The sequence below is a fragment of the Pollachius pollachius genome, assembly GCF_949987615.1.
Source record: "Pollachius pollachius genome assembly, chromosome: 12".
In the NCBI taxonomy this organism is placed as follows: domain Eukaryota; kingdom Metazoa; phylum Chordata; class Actinopteri; order Gadiformes; family Gadidae; genus Pollachius; species Pollachius pollachius.
In genome coordinates this window covers 14,990,803-15,010,249 of record NC_136945.1, presented here as the reverse complement: position 1 = coordinate 15,010,249, position 19,447 = coordinate 14,990,803, and the positions used below count along the sequence as shown (strand labels likewise).

The 19,447-nt window shown below is 46.7% G+C and overlaps 3 protein-coding genes across 3 annotated transcripts in view; 2 read left to right on the top strand and 1 right to left on the bottom strand.

Moving 5' to 3' along the window:
• flnba (filamin B a) overlaps positions 1 to 11,342 on the top strand; it is a 36,893-nt gene extending 25,551 nt beyond the window's left edge. Inside the window, exons 35-50 of the mRNA XM_079747743.1 lie at positions 57 to 156; positions 504 to 644; positions 1,144 to 1,272; positions 2,090 to 2,263; positions 2,539 to 2,697; positions 3,199 to 3,402; positions 4,214 to 4,366; positions 5,280 to 5,402; positions 6,345 to 6,611; positions 6,907 to 7,044; positions 7,216 to 7,331; positions 8,053 to 8,185; positions 8,706 to 8,882; positions 9,156 to 9,374; positions 9,847 to 10,053; positions 10,348 to 11,342. Of these exons, the coding sequence (XP_079603869.1) occupies positions 57 to 156; positions 504 to 644; positions 1,144 to 1,272; positions 2,090 to 2,263; positions 2,539 to 2,697; positions 3,199 to 3,402; positions 4,214 to 4,366; positions 5,280 to 5,402; positions 6,345 to 6,611; positions 6,907 to 7,044; positions 7,216 to 7,331; positions 8,053 to 8,185; positions 8,706 to 8,882; positions 9,156 to 9,374; positions 9,847 to 10,053; positions 10,348 to 10,535 (2,628 nt within the window). The 3' untranslated portion in view covers positions 10,536 to 11,342. The remainder of the gene's footprint in view (positions 1 to 56; positions 157 to 503; positions 645 to 1,143; positions 1,273 to 2,089; positions 2,264 to 2,538; positions 2,698 to 3,198; positions 3,403 to 4,213; positions 4,367 to 5,279; positions 5,403 to 6,344; positions 6,612 to 6,906; positions 7,045 to 7,215; positions 7,332 to 8,052; positions 8,186 to 8,705; positions 8,883 to 9,155; positions 9,375 to 9,846; positions 10,054 to 10,347) is intronic.
• Positions 11,343 to 12,686: 1,344 nt separating this feature from the next.
• Positions 12,687 to 14,707, top strand: LOC307084418 (uncharacterized protein; the record flags this gene model as incomplete). The annotated part of the gene is made up of 4 exons (XM_079748791.1): positions 12,687 to 12,913; positions 13,356 to 13,470; positions 13,588 to 13,690; positions 14,592 to 14,707. The coding sequence occupies 4 exons, from the start codon at positions 12,687 to 12,689 to the stop codon at positions 14,705 to 14,707; spliced, it is 561 nt and encodes a 186-aa protein (XP_079604917.1).
• Positions 14,708 to 16,137: 1,430 nt separating this feature from the next.
• The window catches only part of c1qb (complement component 1, q subcomponent, B chain), a 3,329-nt gene continuing 19 nt past the window's right edge, over positions 16,138 to 19,447 (bottom strand). The window contains exons 1-5 of the mRNA XM_079747300.1: positions 19,346 to 19,447; positions 18,871 to 19,045; positions 18,138 to 18,369; positions 17,780 to 17,897; positions 16,138 to 16,505 (exon numbers count right to left, since the gene is read on the bottom strand). The exon at positions 19,346 to 19,447 is cut by the window's right edge and continues 19 nt beyond it. Of these exons, the coding sequence (XP_079603426.1) occupies positions 16,296 to 16,505; positions 17,780 to 17,897; positions 18,138 to 18,369; positions 18,871 to 19,045; positions 19,346 to 19,348 (738 nt within the window). The 5' untranslated portion in view covers positions 19,349 to 19,447 and the 3' untranslated portion in view covers positions 16,138 to 16,295. The remainder of the gene's footprint in view (positions 16,506 to 17,779; positions 17,898 to 18,137; positions 18,370 to 18,870; positions 19,046 to 19,345) is intronic.

Genomic DNA, 19,447 nt, shown 5'->3' with positions numbered 1-19,447 from the left:
ATGATAACTACTCCATAACGTTCCCTCTCTCTCTCTCTCTCTCTCTATCCCTCCAGGAGACAACAGATGGACTCTCAGAAGGCAGCAGTGTGACCGGAGGGTTCCGGCCGTTCGACATGATCATCCCCTTCTCTCTCTCCAAGGGAGACATCACTGGTGAGGCAGGCCGATGAGGGATAGGTAGAGAAGGTGGGAGAGAGCGGTAGAGATAGGGAGGGGAAGGTAGCGTTACACTTGGACATAGGCAGAAGATGGAGATCGGGACAGACTTTGTGTTCGTGGACAAGTGAGGTGGAGATATAGAGATGGTGTTTATGTTAAGGTGTTCTAGTCAGATGGTTTCTGTGCTCAGGTGATCTTGCTCAGGTGAACTTTAGATAAAGAGATGAACATTGAGGCATTGTGAGTGTTCAGGTATTCCGGTGGAGTTAGCGACGGGGCTGGTGTCTGTATTTGGGTGTTTTTGGACAGGTAAGTCCTAACAGCTCCGCCCCCTTGAACAGGTGAGGTGATGATGCCGTCGGGCAGGAGGGCGGAGCCGCTGATCACAGACAACCTGGACAGGACGGTGACCGTCCAGTTCTCCCCCAGCGAGGCCGGCCTGCACGAGATGCACATCAAATACAATGGAACACACATTCCTGGTACAGATACACTGTCTGTCTGTCTGTCTCTATCTGAGCATATTATCTATCTATCTATCTATCTGTCCATATTATCTATCTATCCAAACATATTATCTAAATAAACTGTTCAAACCATTTTTGTTTTTCCAAAATGACGATAGTGACACCAAGGGGTCACTTTGTGTTTTTTAATCATTTTCGTCGTGGAAATTCTGGAATATATTCTTTCTTTGAGGTTGAATAATAATAACGACTAAATAACTTTCCCTTATTATTCCTGCCAATCAATGCTGGATTCTGTTCTACTCAGAAACTCCAGTTCAAACTGCCCTTACGACATTAGGCGAATTTAGAAGATTACCGCTCTATACTCTATGTAATGTAATATATATGTATGCAATCTAATTTATATATATATATACTGTATAAAATCAAAACCTCTAAATGTATGCTGTATATAATGTAATGTATATGTAATATAATGTAATCTAGATGTGTATATGTATTGTCTATACAGAGTCTCCTCTCCAGTTCTACGTGAACCGGGCCAGTACCCCCAGTGTCACGGCCTCGGGTCCCGGCCTCGTCTACGGCGTCGCCAACAAGATGGCCGCCTTCACCATCTTCACGCAAGACGCAGCCGAAGGTACTGACCCTGACTAATACTGATATAATGGTGCTGATCATGACTAATACTGCTATAACGGTGCTGATCATGACTAATTCTGCTATAACGGTGCTGATCATGACTAATACTGCTATAACGGTACTGATCATGACTAATACTGCTATAACGGTGCTGATCATGACTAATTCTGCTATAACAGTGCTGATCATGACTAATACTGCTATAACGGTGCTGATCATGACTAATACTGCTATAACGGTACTGATCATGACTAATACTGCTATAACGGTGCTGATCCTGACTAATACTGCTATAACGGTACTGATCATGACTATACTGCTATTACGGTGCTGATCCTGACTAATACTGCTATAACGGTGCTGATCCTGACTAATACTGCTATAACGGTGCTGATCCTGACTAATACTGCTATAACGGTGCTGATCCTGACTAATACTGCTATAACGGTGCTGATCCTGACTAATACTGCTATAATGGTGCTGATCCTGACTAATACTGCTATAACGGTGCTGATCCTGACTAATACTGCTATAACGGTGCTGATCCTGACTAATACTGCTATAACGGTGCTGATCCTGACTAATACTGCTATAACGGTGCTGATCCTGACTAATACTGCTAGAATAGTTCTGATCGTGCCTGATACTGTTATAATAGTACCCATCATACAAAATACTTCCATAATAGCGCCACTGATCATACCTTATGCTGCTAGGATAGTATATAATAGTCATTAGCTGATGTGTGGGCAGGGGGTTAGGGCATATGTATTTGAGTATATTTCTGTTAATATATGTATGTATCTTGAACCCAGGCGGTCTGGACCTGAGCATCGAGGGTCCCTCTCAAGCAGAGATCAGCTGTGTGGATAACCAGGACGGGACGTGCTCAGTGAGCTACCTGCCCACCCTCCCCGGGGACTACAACGTCCTGGTCCGATACAACCAGCTGCACATCGCCGGCAGCCCCTTCACCGCACGCATCACAGGTGGGCGGGGCCTGGGGCCTGTGGGTGGGAGGAGCCTAAGCCTGCATCACACCATACGATAGATTTTACGACGGTGGATAAAGCATACAGAGGAATACGGTAACATAACAAGATATAACGTACTGAAATGTGTGTGTGTGTGTGTGTGTGTGTGTGTGTGTGTGTGTGTGTGTGTGTGTGTGTGTGTGTGTGTGTGTGTGTGTGTGTGTGTGTGTGTGTGTGTGTGTGTGTGTGTGTGTGTGTGTGTGTGTGTGTGTGTGTGTGTGTGTGTGTAGAGGACCAGAAGAGGCGGTCCCAGGTGAAGCTGGGCTCCGCAGCAGACTTCTCTCTGGACATCACGGAGACGGACCTCAGCCTCCTGACGGCCAGCATCTCCGCTCCGTCGGGGCGCTCCGAGCCCTGCCTGCTCAAACGCCTCGCCAACAACCACATAGGTCAGAGATGGGCTAGATCTACTACATACATTTATTTAGTTCTTTATTTTTTCGCTCTCTCGGACCCTCGGGTCCTTATATATTGTATATATGTTAAGTATTATATAGAGACAAATACGTATAGTATGTGTGTAAAGATATAGAGCTATAGATATAAATCTTTAGATATTTAGTATATGCGTCACGTGAACCCCCTTAGATGGTGCAATTGATTGGTTCGCTATCTCGGGATATTGGGTAATATCCCATGATTGAGATCTCAAACTCCGGATATTGTTTTCATCGCAAAATGTCCCGCTTTCAGTCGTCTCGTCACGCTAATAAAAACAAACAAACCGCTGATAAAAGTTAAAAAATCCCGGCAAAAAGTGTTATCTGCATTATTTCAGTGTTGACGTGCAGTATAAACATTTATTCACCCCAGGCTCCGTGAATAGTGGGGAATAGCTACAGGGGCGATTAAGTACCTTTAGATATAGTATTAACGTCGCCCTCCTGCAGGCATCTCGTTCATCCCCCGAGAGGTGGGGGAGCACCGGGTCAGCATCCTGAAGGAGGGGCTCCACATCCCCAACAGCCCCCTTACCATCCTGGTTGTGCAGTCGGAGATAGGGGACGCTGGCCGCGTCAAGGCCCACGGAGAGGGCCTGGTCTCTGGGCGCACCTTCAGCAACGCCTCCTTCCTGGTGGACACCCGAGAAGCAGGTAAACACACTGTACTGGGGATATGTACTTCTGTACTGAAGTACTGGTCTTTATAGACTGTAGTACTGGGGATATGGACTGTAGTACTGCAGTACTGGTCTTAAAGACTGTATTACTGGTGATATGGATTGTAGTACTGGTGATATGGACTTTAGTACTGGTGATATGGGCTCTAGTGCTGGAGTACTGGTCTTATAGACTGTAGTACTGGGGATATAGACTGTAGTACTGGTGATATAGACTGTAGTACTGGTGACATGGACTGTAGTACTGCAGTACTGGTGATATAGATTGTAATACTGGTGATATAGACTGTAGTAATGGTGATATGGACTGTAGTACTGGTGACATGGACTGTAGTACTGCAGTACTGGTGATATAGACTGTAGTACTGGTGATATGGACTGTAGTACTGGTGATATGCACTGTAGTACTGGTGATATGGACTGTAGTACTGGTGATTTTGACTGTAGTACTGGTGATTTTGACTGAAGTACTGGTTATAGACTGGTCTTAATGGTTATATTATACACTGCTACTACACAGTAGTACCACAGTCAAAAGTTTATGTTTTTCTTTTATAAAATACCTTGAGATTCTTACTCAAGGCGAGGGTCAACTGCGTAAAAAAGAAGTAGCTCAATGTAACTAACAGCAGTCTAACCCAGTGATCATAATACATAAACAAACTAGTTACAATTGAAGTGTTAATAAATGAAAAACTAGGCGGTGCTCAGCCCCTGGCCATGTCAGTGGGGGCGCTGTAGGGGGGGCTGTGCAGTGGCACAGCAGTGATACTCTGTGTTGCTAGGTTACGGGGGCCTTGCCCTAGCCGTGGAGGGCCCCAGTAAGGTGGACATCCAGACCGAGGACCTGGAGGACGGGACCTGCGGGGTCTGCTACTGCCCCACCGAGCCCGGGTCCTACCTGGTCTCCATCCGCTTCGCCGAACAGCACGTCCCTGGTACCGACCTCCCACCGCCTGACTGAATACTACCACCCTGACTGAATACTACCACACACACTGAATACTACCACACCCTGACTGAATACTACCACACCCTGACTGAATACTACCACACCCTGACTGAATACTACCACCGCCAGGCTGAATACTACCACCCTGACTGAATACTACCACCCTCTGACTGAATACTACAACACACCGACTGAATACTACCACACACTGACTGAATACTACCACACACTGACTGAATACTACCACACACTGACTGAATACTACCACCTGACTGAATACTACCACCCTCTGACTGAATACTACCACCCTGACTGAATACTACCACACACACTGAATACTACCACACCCTGACTGAATACTACCACACCCTGACTGAATACTACCACACACACTGAATACTACCACACCCTGACTGAATACTACCACACACACTGAATACTACCACACCCTGACTGAATACTACCACACCCTGACTGAATACTACCACACCCTGACTGAATACTATCACACACACTGAATACTACCACACACCCTGAATGAATACTACCACACACCCTGACTGAATACTACCACACACCCTGACTGAATACTACCACACACCCTGACGAAATACTATCACACAGTCTGACTAAACACTACCACACACACTGGCAAATACCCCTGATACTCTGATACTCCAAAAGACTGAGTATGGCAGAAGTAAAATTAAATGAGTTGTGCATGTGATGAGCTCTTTTTGTTTGTTTGTTAAAACTGAGCAGTAAGCTTATTGGGCTGGATTCCATCCGGCTAGCAAGGGTGTATCACAACTTTAGGGTTTAACATGGGAAAACTGCATGAATCAAAATAAATCCTTAAAGTTGTTGAAAGGTTTGATAACATGTATGTATGTCAACAGGAAGTCCATTCTCGGTGCCTGTGACGGGGGAGGGGCGGATCAAGGAGAGCGTGAGTCGCCGGCAGCGCGCCGCGTCCGTCGCCAGCGTCGGCAGTGTGTGCGACCTCAACCTCAAAATACCAGGTTGGTATGACAACCGCCTCCTCTGCCTTTCCCTCCAATCAGAATCAGTCTCTGTGAGCCCCTGAACTTCTAAGGCTTACCAACCAATCAGCATGCATATCTCTGGAAGGCCACCTCTAAATATCTCTCCTTCTCTCTGAAGAGTAACTTCCTGTCCTGTGCGTTGCGTTTCCTGTCTATGTCCTGCCTGTCTAACCTTGCCTCCTCTGCCTTCATTCTTGTCATTCCTCCCATAACTCCTTCATTCCTCTTTCCTCCTCCTTTCCTCGAGACTTCCTTCTCCTCTGTTTCCCGGGGTCCAGAGAGTTGGTTCCTGTTGGTTCTCTCCCGGGAGCGTCTCTTTCTCCGCCCCCAGCGGTCCCCCTCCCCCAGGGGCCCGGGGCCCTGCCCGCCCGGCTCCCCCAGCAGACGCAGCCTGTCCCCGGGCTCCGTGCGGCTGGTGACCGGCCTGTCGGGGCTGGTGCTCCGCAGGGAGTCTGGGTGCGGTAGGGGGGTGTGGAGGACACATCTTTGGCACACGCTGGGTAGCAGGTCTGCCAGGGAGGAGGGTGCGTCAGAGGACACTGTGCGTGGTCCCTCGTAGCGCTAGCATGTAGCTACACCTAGCATAGCCGTGTGTGTGTGTGTGTGTGTGTGTGTGTGTGTGTGCGCTTGTTCACGTGGTTAAACTCTGATTAGTAGCCTGTGGGCAGGCATCATAGTTTATTGCCTTTAATCCCATGGGAAATGTCCCAGAGAGGGTTTGTTTGAATGCAGAACGCACACACTATATTATCAATAATAAATCGATCACCTACAATGAATATCATTAGCCATAAGTACGACTCCCTTTCACTCACTCTGTCTGTCTGTCTGTCTGTCTGTCTGTCTGTCTGTCTGTCTGTCTGTCTGTCTGTCTGTCTGTCTGTCTGTCTGTCTGTCTGTCTGTCTGTCTGTCTGTAGATATTGACGTACAGGAAGTGAAGGCGGAGGTCACGTCCCCATCTGGCACCACTCAGCCGGCCGAGCTGGTCGCCGTGGGTAACGGCACATACTACGTGCGCTTCGTTCCCACGGAGATGGGCGTGCACAGCGTGAGCGTAAAGTACAGGGGCGCACACGTGCCTGGGAGCCCCTTCCAGTTCACAGTGGGGCCCCTTGGGGAAGGGGGCCCCGGGAAGGTGAAGGCTGGGGGCCCAGGACTGGAGAGGGCCAAGGTTGGAGAGCCAGGTACACACACATACACAACTCCATACACACACAGCCACAGAGAGACGCACACATACACAGCCACATACACACACAGCCACAGAGAGAGACGCACACATACAAAGCCACAGAGAGAGACGCACAAATACACAGCCACATACACACACAGCCACAGAGAGAGACGCACACATACACAACCACATACACACACAGCCAAAGAGAGAGACGCACACATGCAGCCTAAGCAATATCAACAGAGAATGTACTGGTGTGTGTGTGTGTGTGTGTGTGTGTGTGTGTGTGTGTGCGCGCGCAGCTGAGTTTAGTATCTGGACGCGGGAGGCCGGGGCCGGGGGCCTCTCGGTGGCAGTCGAGGGCCCGAGCAGAGCCGAGATCTCCTTCCAGGATCGAAAGGACGGGTCGTGTGGAGTCAGCTACCTCGCCCAAGAACCTGGTACTGACATGTGCTGACGCTAACTGTGTGTTGTGATGCTCACTGTATGAGTCTATTCTGTGTGCCGACTCTCTACCGACAGCGATACTTTGTTTCTCTTTCTTTTGACCAATGTACTTGTGGCTTAAAGCGTCTGCTAAATGCCCTAACTCTGAATGTCAATGTTTCCAGGCGACTACGAGGTGTCGGTGAAGTTCAACGACCAGCACATCCCCGACAGCCCCTATCTGGTCCCTGTGGTCGCCACGGTCCACGACGCCCGCCGCCTCGCTGTTACTGGCCTTCAGGTGGGACACGACGAGACACCCCCCCAAAACCCCCAATCCGCCTCCTCCTCTTGTCTGTCTGTTGAGGGCCAGCCTTCACAGGGGCATGTTGGATCCTGTGTGAGGCTGGGCTGGGTTCCTGTGTGAGGATGGGTTTCCTGTGTGAGGCTGGGCTGGGTTCTGAACTGACGGTGTCTCTGTCGTGTTTCATTTAAAGGCCTTTAACAAAATCCAACAGCAGCAGCTCAGTGGTTGCCTAGCTACAGCAGAGAGAGGCACACCCTAGCGACTGTAGTTGGTTGCTATAGGGACAGTCACAAGCCGCTACCTGTAGTTTGGCTTCTGACCCTAAATAACAATAACACTAGATCTAGCTGTACTGACCCTCTAAAGTATACGGTAATACTACTGGTACATTTGACCTAGTTTTGTGAAGGTACCTACATAACCACATTTGGGAACCTATCAAAAAGGTCCCAGTAAACCTTTGGTAAATCAAGTATTGGTTGTATGAGTATCACAGTATTACTGTATACGCCAGGGTGTAGAAGTAGAAGTGGTTAGTATCTAGAATGTTCTGCTCTCCTAATATTTAATGTGACTGACCGCCTCTGTCTGCAGTAGCTCGACCAATTGGAGCTCAGGTAAATAGAATGAATGTCACTAATGATTAAAGACAGAACTGCGTGTTTGTGCGTGTGCATGTGTGCGTTGCTAACCTCCCTGGGCCCGACCTGTGTAGGAGTCTGGTTTGAAGGTGAACCAACCAGCGTCCTTCGCAGTCAGGCTGAACGGGGCTCAGGGCAAGATGGAGGCCACTGTTCACTCTCCCTCCGGCGCCCTGGATGAGTGTGCGGTCACTGAGCTGGAGAAAGGTGAGAGAGAAGCTGCATTCACATATGAACTCTGGACAATGTCCAGAGAATCAGGTCCGGACATTATCCTGAGTTGGCCCTTCACACATGTACCACGCAAAAGGAGTTTGTCCGTGTCAGACACGTTCCCACAAACTGGAAGTCCTGCTTTGTTTGGGCGAGGGGGGTGGGACTGGGAAGAGGGATACAGGAAGGAGGCAGGAGGCAGGATAGATGCAAAAAGTAAGCGGATTTCGGATTTCGCAGTGGTTTGTTTACAGCACTTCCAAGATGGCGGATGAGACCAGTGACTCTTCCGTCATGATGAGTGTTTCAGATTACATCAATACTAAATGTATTTGGATGTATCCACAATATCTAATTTTGAAAGGAAGGTCGTCAATGCTTCTTCAATTCATTCTGCACCAACTCCCGTACCAAGTATTGGTACGGGAGGCATAGAGTATTTAGAAGTGGATCTAGTCCAGCCTTAACCTTTAAAGAAACCGGTATGAATCCAGCGTCACCTTGTCCTCGCCAGATAAGTACGCCGTGCGCTTCATCCCGCGGGAGAACGGCGTCCACAACATCCACGTCACCTTCAACGGAGCCCACATCCCAGGAAGCCCTTTCCAAGTACGAGTCGGAGAACCAGGACAGACCGGAGATCCCGGTCTGGTGTCGGCCTATGGAACCGGGCTGGAGAAAGGAGCCACAGGTCCGTCTGTTCGAAATACTTGTCCGTCTGTCCTTCATGTCCGTCCGTCTGTCTGTCGAACTGACATGTATGTATGTCGAACCGACATGTCTGTCGGTCTGTCTGTCCAACCGACATGTCTGTCTGTATGTCTGTCTGCCCTGCCGGTCTGTCTCATTTACCTGTCTCACACATTAATGGAGGCTTATACATCAGTTGTCAGGTCAGTAATTAGCACATCGTTCCATGTTATCTCAGCTCGTAGTGAATTTGGAGTCCCGTCTGTGTTTCCAGGCAACCAGTCAGAGTTCATCATCAACACCCGGGCGGCGGGGCCAGGGGCCCTGGCGGTGAACATCGAGGGGCCGTCCAAGGTGAAGATGGACTGCCAGGAGGTCCCAGAGGGCTACCGCGTCCTCTATACCCCCATGGCCCCTGGGAATTACCTGATCAGCATCAAGTACGGGGGCCCCAACCACATCCGGGAGAGCCCCTTCAGGGCCCGCGTCACAGGTACCAACCTGCCAGTACTGGTCTCTACCGGGGGACACTGATCGCTCTCTGCTGGTCTCTACTAACCTGCATGTCTCTACTTGTCTTTACTAACCTGTCTCCATTCGGCTCTGTAATCTGCCTCTCTCTTGTGGATTCTATTGGCATCTACACGTCTCTACTGCCCTCTATTAACCTGCTTGTCTCTATTGGTCTGTACTACTGATCTCTACTTGTCTCTACCGGTCTCTAATAAACTGTCACTCCATTGGTCTCTGTAATCTGCCTGTCTCTACTGCCTTTACTGTAATCTCTAGGTATCTACTCGCCTGTCTCTACTAACATCTATCTCTATTGGTCTCTTTTAACCTGCCTGTCTGTATTGATTGTTACTGGTATTTACTAACATGTCGCTGCTGCTCTAGTCTCTACTGGTCTCCACCAACCTGTCCGTACTGGTCTCTTTTAACCTGCCTCTGCCGTCTTTTCTTAGGTTCTCGTCTGGTCCAAGTCTCCAACGCCAGCGAGACCTCCACCCTCACTGTTGACCCAGTGCTACAGGCCTCCAGCAGCCCCTGGCAAAGCAGCGCCCCACCCCAGCCCTTCTCTGATGCCAGCAAGGTGCTAAGTCGAGGCCCAGGCCTCAGCAAGGCCTTCATGGGACAGAAGAGCAGCTTCTCATTAGACTGCAGCAAGGCTGGTAAGTAGCCCCGCCCTCTGAAGGGAATCCAGACAATCAAAGCTCTGCAAACTAAAGCGATCAGCAGCTGGGAATCTTGTCCTCTGTGAAAGAGCATAGAATAGTAATGACATAATAAGTAGGAGAAGATAATACTAATCCTTTATTGATCACTTTGAGGTACTTCAGTACCTTTTTAATATTTTTGATTCTCTTCCTGTACCATCTTATCTTATTATGTGTCCAGAATGTATTGTTGATATTTGGAGGAATATGCTCCACTCTGAGGCTGACTAAAGCTGTGTCCCTCCCCAGGTAAGAACATGCTGATGGTGGGTGTCCGGGGCCCTCTGATCCCTTGTGAGGAGGTGCTGGTGAAACATACAGGCAGCGGTCAATACAACATCAGCTACTTGCTCAAGGAGCGAGGCAGCTATGTCCTGGCCGTAAAATGGGGGGACGACCACATCCCCGGCTCCCCCTTCCAAGTCACAGTCCCCTAATGCACTGCCGTCTCCTTCGCCGCCAAGCTGTCTGTCATTCTACATGCTTCAAGCGCACTGGAAAGTTTTTTCAAAATAAATATGCATATTATACAAACAAATATTTGCCTTTTTGTGACAACCTAAAAAATATGTGTACAAAAATCGAGCAAAATGATTTTTGTGATTTTCATGATGCCTTTCCTTTGCTTGGAATTAAATGATTGCACTTTTATACTTGATGTAACCTTGCTGTTCTTTGACATCATTCCATGATGATCATTCCTTTAGTGTAGCTAATATGTTGACTAGCTAGCGGTGTAGCTGATAAGCAATTGTACTAGCTAGTGGTGTTGCTTCTGAATAAGTTAAATATCTAGTGGTGTCACTAATAAACAAGTAGGTGGCACAAGTCAAATTGAAAAACGCTGTTCAGTTCTCCTGTCGTTTTCTTGTTTTCGTTACTACTGATATTGTTATTCTGTTAATCATCTCTGTTAGAAACATTGATTTATTGATTTTTTTTTTGTATCTTAATTGATGGAAATGTTGCCATAATTAATCACTCTCTTTGTAATGCTACATGAGAGCATTTCATAACTTCAAAAAGATCTAACACATCCTAGTGTCGACATCAGCTGACTATTTGTCAAATGGCCATCATCTGGCCATTTGACATCACCCACCCAGATGATGTCATCATGGGACCATATTGGAGAACTTTGGAGGAGGAAGTGATTTTGGTATTATGACTGCATAATTTGAATGTGATTAATATGAATGTCATTTGATAACCTGAACTGGAATAAAATTTGATCATGAACTTTGGACTTTGTGTCCTTCTTGTAATGTTCCTTGAACATTGTGCATAAGCATGGTCTCCAGTAAAGAGGCAGGTATTTTGTGTTTCTGTGTGTGCAAGAGAGAGGGACAATGGCCCAGTTGTAGGTCAGGTTTCCTGGCTTCCCTCCACAGTGGCGTCATCTGATCCAGTTGGCTTCCACAAGACGCAGCCCTTGTTCGTACCGGTTTCGACTGGACCTATAACAGGTAGCATATATCTACTATCTGGAATAGATGGCTGTATTGTGAAGATTTGTTTGTTTTTCTAAAAAGTCTTAATAGCATAATAGCTTTGATATAATTCTAAACATCTAGTTTGATCTGCTAAAATAGTCAACCGGTCTGGTAAGTTAGTCTACGCTACACGTAACCAACCATTATCTGGAAGTTGTTCTAATAAGCTAGTTTGACTTGGTAGAATAGGCAAAGTGTCTGGTAAATCAATCTACTCCAGGCAACCATCATCTAGAGGTCTTGTTCTAAACAGTTCTTTTGATCTTGAGCTCCAGAACTATGTTGTAGAGGAACGTTGCCCTGATATCAAACGGTAACAGGATTTAAACGAGAGGAGAAGATTCAATCAACACAAGGCCTTTACAAATGATGGTTGGTGAAGATTATTCAGGTCTCAGGAGATGAGGACTCTGATGATGATGATGATGATGATGATGATGAAGATTATTCAGGTCTCAGAAGATGAGGACTCTGATGATGATGATGAAGGTTGTTCTGGTCTCAGGAGATGAGGACTCTGATGATGATGATGATGATGATGAAGATTATTCAGGTCTCAGAAGATGAGGACTGATGATGATGATGATGATGATGAAGGTTGTTCTGGTCTCAGGAGATGAGGACTCTGATGATAATGATGATGATGATGAAGGTTATTCTGGTCTCAGGAGATGAGGACTTTGATGATGATGATGATGATGATGATGATGAGGAAGGTTATTCTGGTCTCAGGAGATGAGGACTCTGATGTTGATGATGATGAGGAAGGTTCTTCTGGTCTCAGGAGATGAGGACTATGATGATGATGATGATGATGAAGGTTCTTCTGGTCTCAGGAAATGAGGACTTTGATGACGATGAGGATGATGATGAAGGTTGTTCTTGTCTCAGGAGATGAGGACTCTGATGATGATGATAATGATGATGAGGATGATGATGAAGGTTGTTCTGGTCTCAGGAGATGAGGACTCTGATGATGATGATAATGATGATGAGGATGATGATGAAGGTTGTTCTGGTCTCAGGAGATGAGGACTCTGATGATGATGATAATGATGATGAGGATAATGATGAAGGTTGTTCTGCTCTCAGGCGATGAGGACTCTGATGACCACCCAGATGCAGAACTGCTACCGGGAGCAGATCACCAAGGAGACGATGACCCGGCTGGCCTGGAGGTCTCGTTATGCTAAGGAATACCCTCTCTCTTCCAAGACCCCAGCCTCCGCACCACCCGGACCCCCAACAGCACCTCCACTAGGACCCACCCCAGGACCAACCCCACAGCCAGACCTGACCCCCAAGCTGCCTCCCAAGACCAGGTGAACACACACTGACCCCTGACCCCAGTACACCAGGGGAGAAACACCCTAACCCTAACCTGGACCCCGGGGAACTGAACACATGAATATGAACAACAACACAACAGAAATCCCAGGTCTAGAGACAAGCAGACCCCTGTTATTTCAATAATTGAGCAACTTTGGTGTGGGCTTGCCGTACATGGTGTCAGTTTGTGGTGATTGTTGCGCACAACCATGGTGACGTGTCTGTCGGTGTTCCTGGTTGATAATCATGAGACACCACTAGAGTGAACCTATCACAGTCCAGTACACCATCCCACCAGTTTGTAAATGAGGACAGTCTGGAAATGCTTCATTGAACATATTTTAGAAAATAAATGAATATTTCTCCCTGATTATTAGGATCTATGGGCCTTTAGTGAGCGTCATAGTAACACAGTGCATGGTGCTGACATCATAGGACTCCCCGGCTGCCTCCCCTTCCGACGGTGACCGAGAGGACCCCTGCCCCCACTCTGATGAGACCCCCCTCCCCCCAGACCAGAGAGGTCCTGTACCAGGGCTCCTCCCACTATGTAAACACACACACACACACACACACACACACACACACACACACACACACACACACACACACACACACATACACTCACACACACAAACGTTTAAATGTTTGAAATGTTGATTGGCAGGGGACGGGGCGTGGCCTGTATCTGAGGAGGCGGGGCCAGATGAGACCGGAAGAGAAATTTGAGTTTCCTCTCATCTCGTCCTGGGAGTACGGATGGAAATTGGGTGAGAGACAGACACATGGATACAGATATCTTTTTTATCACATTTTTCACCGCCCCCCACAAAAAAAAATACCTTAACTCACCTGAATTCTGAAAAGTCAGTCAGATTCAAGACGGCGGTCTCTGAACTGGTCAAACACCATAGAATAGCATTAATTCACAAACATTAAAGGTGTAAATGTGTAATGTGTACGATTTTCATGAATAAATCCTCCCCACTCCAAACAAATAGCGTGCCAAATTGAATTGCCACCCTATTTTTATGGAGTGTGGAGGCTAATAAGCTATTTATTTACCAGTCTGGAAGAAACATTTAGAGTTCAGCATCAAATTTAATTGCTTTTTCCGCCAAGAGCGGTCTCCAGTTATGGAAAGACACGACAATGTTAATTAATTTCTCGCTTCTATTTCTATCATTTGTTATATTTCTGTGATTTTTAAGAGGTAAGAATACCCCCTATGGGCAGCTTCTCTTTAACCTCTCATGTTGGACTGAGGGCAGACTGGATGCTGCAGTGACCTCTTGAGGTACAAAGACGTATTACAACACGTTATTGGCCGGTGCTAGCTGGGCTATCTGCTAACATAAGATTATATCTCAAACACAGTACATAGACATAGCTTGTTCAAAACTGTTATTTCTTCTCATTCTGTTAATAATTGTTCATTTTTGTTTGTGTGAAACTCATAATCCTTCACGTTACACCTTTAAAAAGAATTGGGCTGCCATGCCCAAATAAAGATTATAGAGATGTATCTGTAAGGTTTGTGTGTGTGTGTGTGTGTGTGTGTGTGTGTGGGTGACTACAATGCGTGCATATGTATTGATACATGTATATATGTTTGTATAGGTGACTACAGTGTGTTTTTATCTATTGATAAACAAATGTGTGTGTGTTTAGGTGACTTCAGTGTGTGTGGGTCCCCTGCCAACGGTCGCTCGGCCGTGGTGAAGAACACGTTCTACTGCAGGAACGGAGTCTTCAACAGGCCTGCGACTGCTGACCTGCTGGGATAACACACAAACACACACACACACACACACACACACACACACACACACACACACACAAACACACACACACAAACACACACACGCACACACACACACACACCCGACCCATCTAATGACCTGCTGGGATAACACACGCACTCACGCGCACACACACACACACACACACAAAAACATACAAACACACACACACTGACCTGAAGGGATAACACACGTGCACACGCATACGCACACTCACAGACACACACACACACCAACTTAGCAATCAAGCTGTTGTGATATAGATTTGCAACCCGGGGAAAAGACCTGAAAACTGCTAAAGTTCTAAAGATAAAATACTTTCTTTAATAATTTGCCATTTTAAACAATTCATTGTTTGCGTCATTGTGTTTGAAGTGGTAAATTATTAAAGAAAGTATTTTTAGTGCCTTCCTTCTATTCAGCCTGTAAGCAATGAGCCCAATTCAGTAATTTTCAGGTCTTTTCCCCTCAAAGCTATGACATCACAACTACGGGATTGGTCCTGGAGCAACATAAATTATGATGATGTAGGAACAATACTAACACGGCGATATCAGATCATGCCACAACACACACAAACACACACAAACACACACACACACACACACACAAACACACAAACACAGACACACACATAGGCTTGAACCTAATACACATGACACACATTTTTTCTGTATATTTGTGTAAACTTCTCAATCAACTGGCTTGTGCTTGCGCCTGAATACCACTAGTAACTGTTAATAAAAAGATATTCCAATAGCTACTCTGGACTGTAAGTCGGTTAAATAATGAAAAATGTTTGCAGCAACGCAAATATTGATTGCATTTGATTGTTCTCAATCTCACCTATGCATATTTGTTGGACAAAAAGGATGATGTTGGTGGTGATGGTTGTGGTGGTGCTTTGGTTCTGCTCTGTATTGTATGTTACTGACACAATGGGTTGAGAGATTGTGTAGTGCTCCCTGTCAAATAATGGTATGCTGTATCCAACATCTTTCATGCTTTAAATCCTACAGCAGGGAGCGTCATGAAAGAGAGCAACCATAATGCTGAACTAAAGTGTATTGCATATCCATGCAAAAAATGATGGTGGTGGTGTTGATAGTTTTTGTGCTGGTGTTGGCGGTCATTTTGGTGGTGGTAGGGGTAATGGTTGTGATGGTCGTAGTTGTGATGGTGCTGTTATAGTGGTGATTGTGGTGGTGGCAGTGGTGCTGATGGTGGTTGTGGTGGCTGTTATAGTGGTGATAGTAGAGTAATGGTTTTGGTGGTGGTGGTGTTGATGACTATGGTAATGAAGGTTTGACACACAAGCGGTATTTTAAACATGTTTTGTGTCATCCACACATAACATGGGTAAAAAACTAACAACAGCCTTGGTAACAGTTTGGAACAATAGCCTTGGAAACATGTTTAAAACAGTTATAGACTTTATTGACATTTTCCAACCAATATGACAGTAAGCATCTGCTGTAGTTTGTCTTGTTATCTTATGGAATTGTGGCTTGATTCAGGCTAGCCGGTGTGTGGGTAGGCTGGGCTAGGCTAGGCTAGGCTAGGCTAGGCTAGGCTAGATGCTGGGGAACAGCAGCATCCCAGTGAAGGTGTTATCGGCAATATGCTGGCTGGTGATAATTTTGTTGTGCTGGGTGGGCTGCAGGTAGACCTTGTCCCCCACCTCTAGGTCAAGGACCAGCGAGCCCGCCGTCACCAGGTGGGACGACGACGAATCACACAGGCTCAGTACAGCCTCTGTCCTCTTCATCAGCTTCAGACACACCTAGCAATAGAAACAGGGAAACATCACCAACAATAGAAACATCACCAATATAATCAAAGTTATCACCTATAGAAATAGGGTTATCACCAAAAGAAACAGGGTTATCACCTATAGAAACAGGGTTATCACCAATAGAAACAGGGTTATCACCAATATAACCAAAGTTATCACCTATAGAAACAGGGTTATGACCAATAGAAACAGGGTTATCACCTATAGAAACAGGGTTATCACCAATAGAAACAGGGTTATCACCAATAGAAACAGGGTTATCACCAATAGAAACAGGGTTATCACCTATAGAAACAGGGTTATCACCAATAGAAACAGGGTTATCACCTATAGAAACAGGGTTATCACCAATAGAAACAGGGTTATCACCTATAGAAACAGGGTTATCACCTAGCCAATATAAATAGAGTTATCACCAATAGAAACAGGGTTATCACCAATAGAAACAGGGTTATCACCTAGCCAATAGAAATAGGGTTATCAACAATAGAAACAGGGTTATCACCTAGCCAATAGAAATAGGGTTATTACCAATAGAAACAGGGTTATCACCAATAGAAATAGGGTTATCACCTAGCCAATAGAAATAGGGTTATCACCAATAGAAACAGGGTTATCACCAATAGGAAGAGGGTTTTCTCCTTGCCAATATAAACAGTTTTTTACCTAGCCAATAGATGCAGTTTTATCGCCTAGCCGATAGAAACAGGATATCCCTTCTGTCTCTCTCTCGCTGTCTGTGTCTGGATGTATGTGCATGTGGGGTGGGTGTGTAACTTCCAGTTCCCATCTCCCAACCTCATCATCCATGCCCCTTACTCTGCCTACACACCTGTTGGCAACACACTTCATCAGCATTGCAGTACATGAATTCGTTTTTTTAGGTAAATATTTGAGTAAATTCCAAGTATTCCCTATTCCCCCTATTCCCTCACCTGTGCTCACCCTGTTCTCCCTGTGTTCAGCCTACCTGCCTGTCTACCTGTCTGCCTGTCCTGAAATCCCATTGCCCCTATATGCCTACAGTACAACTTGGTATGATTTCCAACACCTGGTCTGCATCGCTGGGTCGTGCATTTGGTTCCACTCAATTGTAAGTCAGAGAGGCGTACAGGCAGACAGACATACAGCTTGGCAGACACACGGACAGAATATTTAGAGACACAGACAGAACGAAAGAAAGACAGCTATACACACAGACAGCTGGGCTGACCTACAGACAAACAAACAGCTATACAGACAGAGGTTTTATAGCAGGTTACCAGGTCTTTGGCCGAGATGTGGTAGGTGAAGTAGTAGACGCCTTTGATCTTGCATGAAAACATTCCATGGGTCAGATTTTCTCCTTTCAGAGAAGTGTCCAGATCAGGAACTATATCCCTGTCAACACACACATACGCACGCATGCTCAATATTAATATTAACACACAATATAATACAGCAGGCCAGACATCACCTGTCCTGGTATAGTTCACTTATGAGCCTACCTGTTGAAGGGGATTAGTTGGCCTGGGGAGGGGGGGGGGCGGTACCTGTTGGAGGTGATTGGCCGGTCTGAGGTGGGGGGGGGGGGGGGGGGGTACCTGTTGGAGGTGATTGGCCGGTCTGAGGGGGGGCTACCTGTTGAAGGCGATGGGTCGCTCCCTCGTGGGCTGCTGGAGGATTCCTCTCTTGTAGGAGAAGAAGGACTTCGGTGTCTCTGCCCTTCGTGCCCCCCTGCCGCTCTCTCCCTTGGGCCCCCGGAACCCGCGTTGGCCATGTGGACCCTGCTCTCCCTTCGGACCGGTTCTCCCAGCGGGGCCTGGGGCCCCAGGCTCCCCCTTCCTGCCCATGGCATGCAGCGGACCGTCCCCTGAAGACACGACAGACCCAAACCAATGAGGGTTGATTAGAGGTAGGGACTTACTGTAGCTCTATCTATCTATAGATATAGATGTGATGATACTCTGTCAACTATAGCTAGAATGAAGCTGGTGGTAGAAGTGGTTATAGGTTATACAGTAGTAGAAGATATAGTTGATAGAGTCGTAAAAAGAGCTGTAGTGGTAGATACAAGTTGTACAGTAGGGGGTAGGGAGTCGGGAGTAATAGTTGTGGATATAGCTTATATTGTAGTAGCAATAGTTACAGGTTGTATAATAGTGGTAGATTATAGTAGGCTATATTGCAGTGGTAGAAGTAGATATAGATTATAATGACGTAGTAGCCTCCGATATAGTTTATCTAGTATAAGTAGTAGATATAGGTTATACAGTTGTCGTAGTAGTCTTATATATGTTTTATCTTGAAGTAGATATAGCTTATGTGGTTGTGTTAGTAGTAGTAGTAGTAGTAGCATATATAGCCAGGTTACCAGTATCTCCCTTCTCTCCCTTGGGGCCGTCCGCGCCGTGTGGGCCGTAGGCGCCTGGGATCCCAGGGACCCCATGGTAGTTACTGGTCATATCACAGCTGGACTGCGGCACCGCTGGCTGGACCAGCATGGCCAGAACCACCACTGCAGTACACCACATCAGCCACCGGAGGGCCTGGTGTCACACACACAGACACATTCACGCGCGCACACGCACGCACGCACACACAAAGACATACACACACACGCACACACATGCACATGCACACACACGCACACACGCACACACACACACACACACAAACATGCACACACACACACACACACACACACACAAACATGCACACACACACATACACACACAAAGACACACGCACAAACACACACACACACACACATACACACACATTAGCGTAAGCACAGAGTCTACAGAGGAAGATGTTTCTGACTAGGAGGGTAAGGGAGATGTTCTCACCATCAGCTGAAGGATCAAATCTCTACTGTAGTCTGGCGGTTCTGATCTCGGCTGTAGTCTGGAGGTTCTGATCTCGGCTGGGTCACAACACAGAGCCACAGA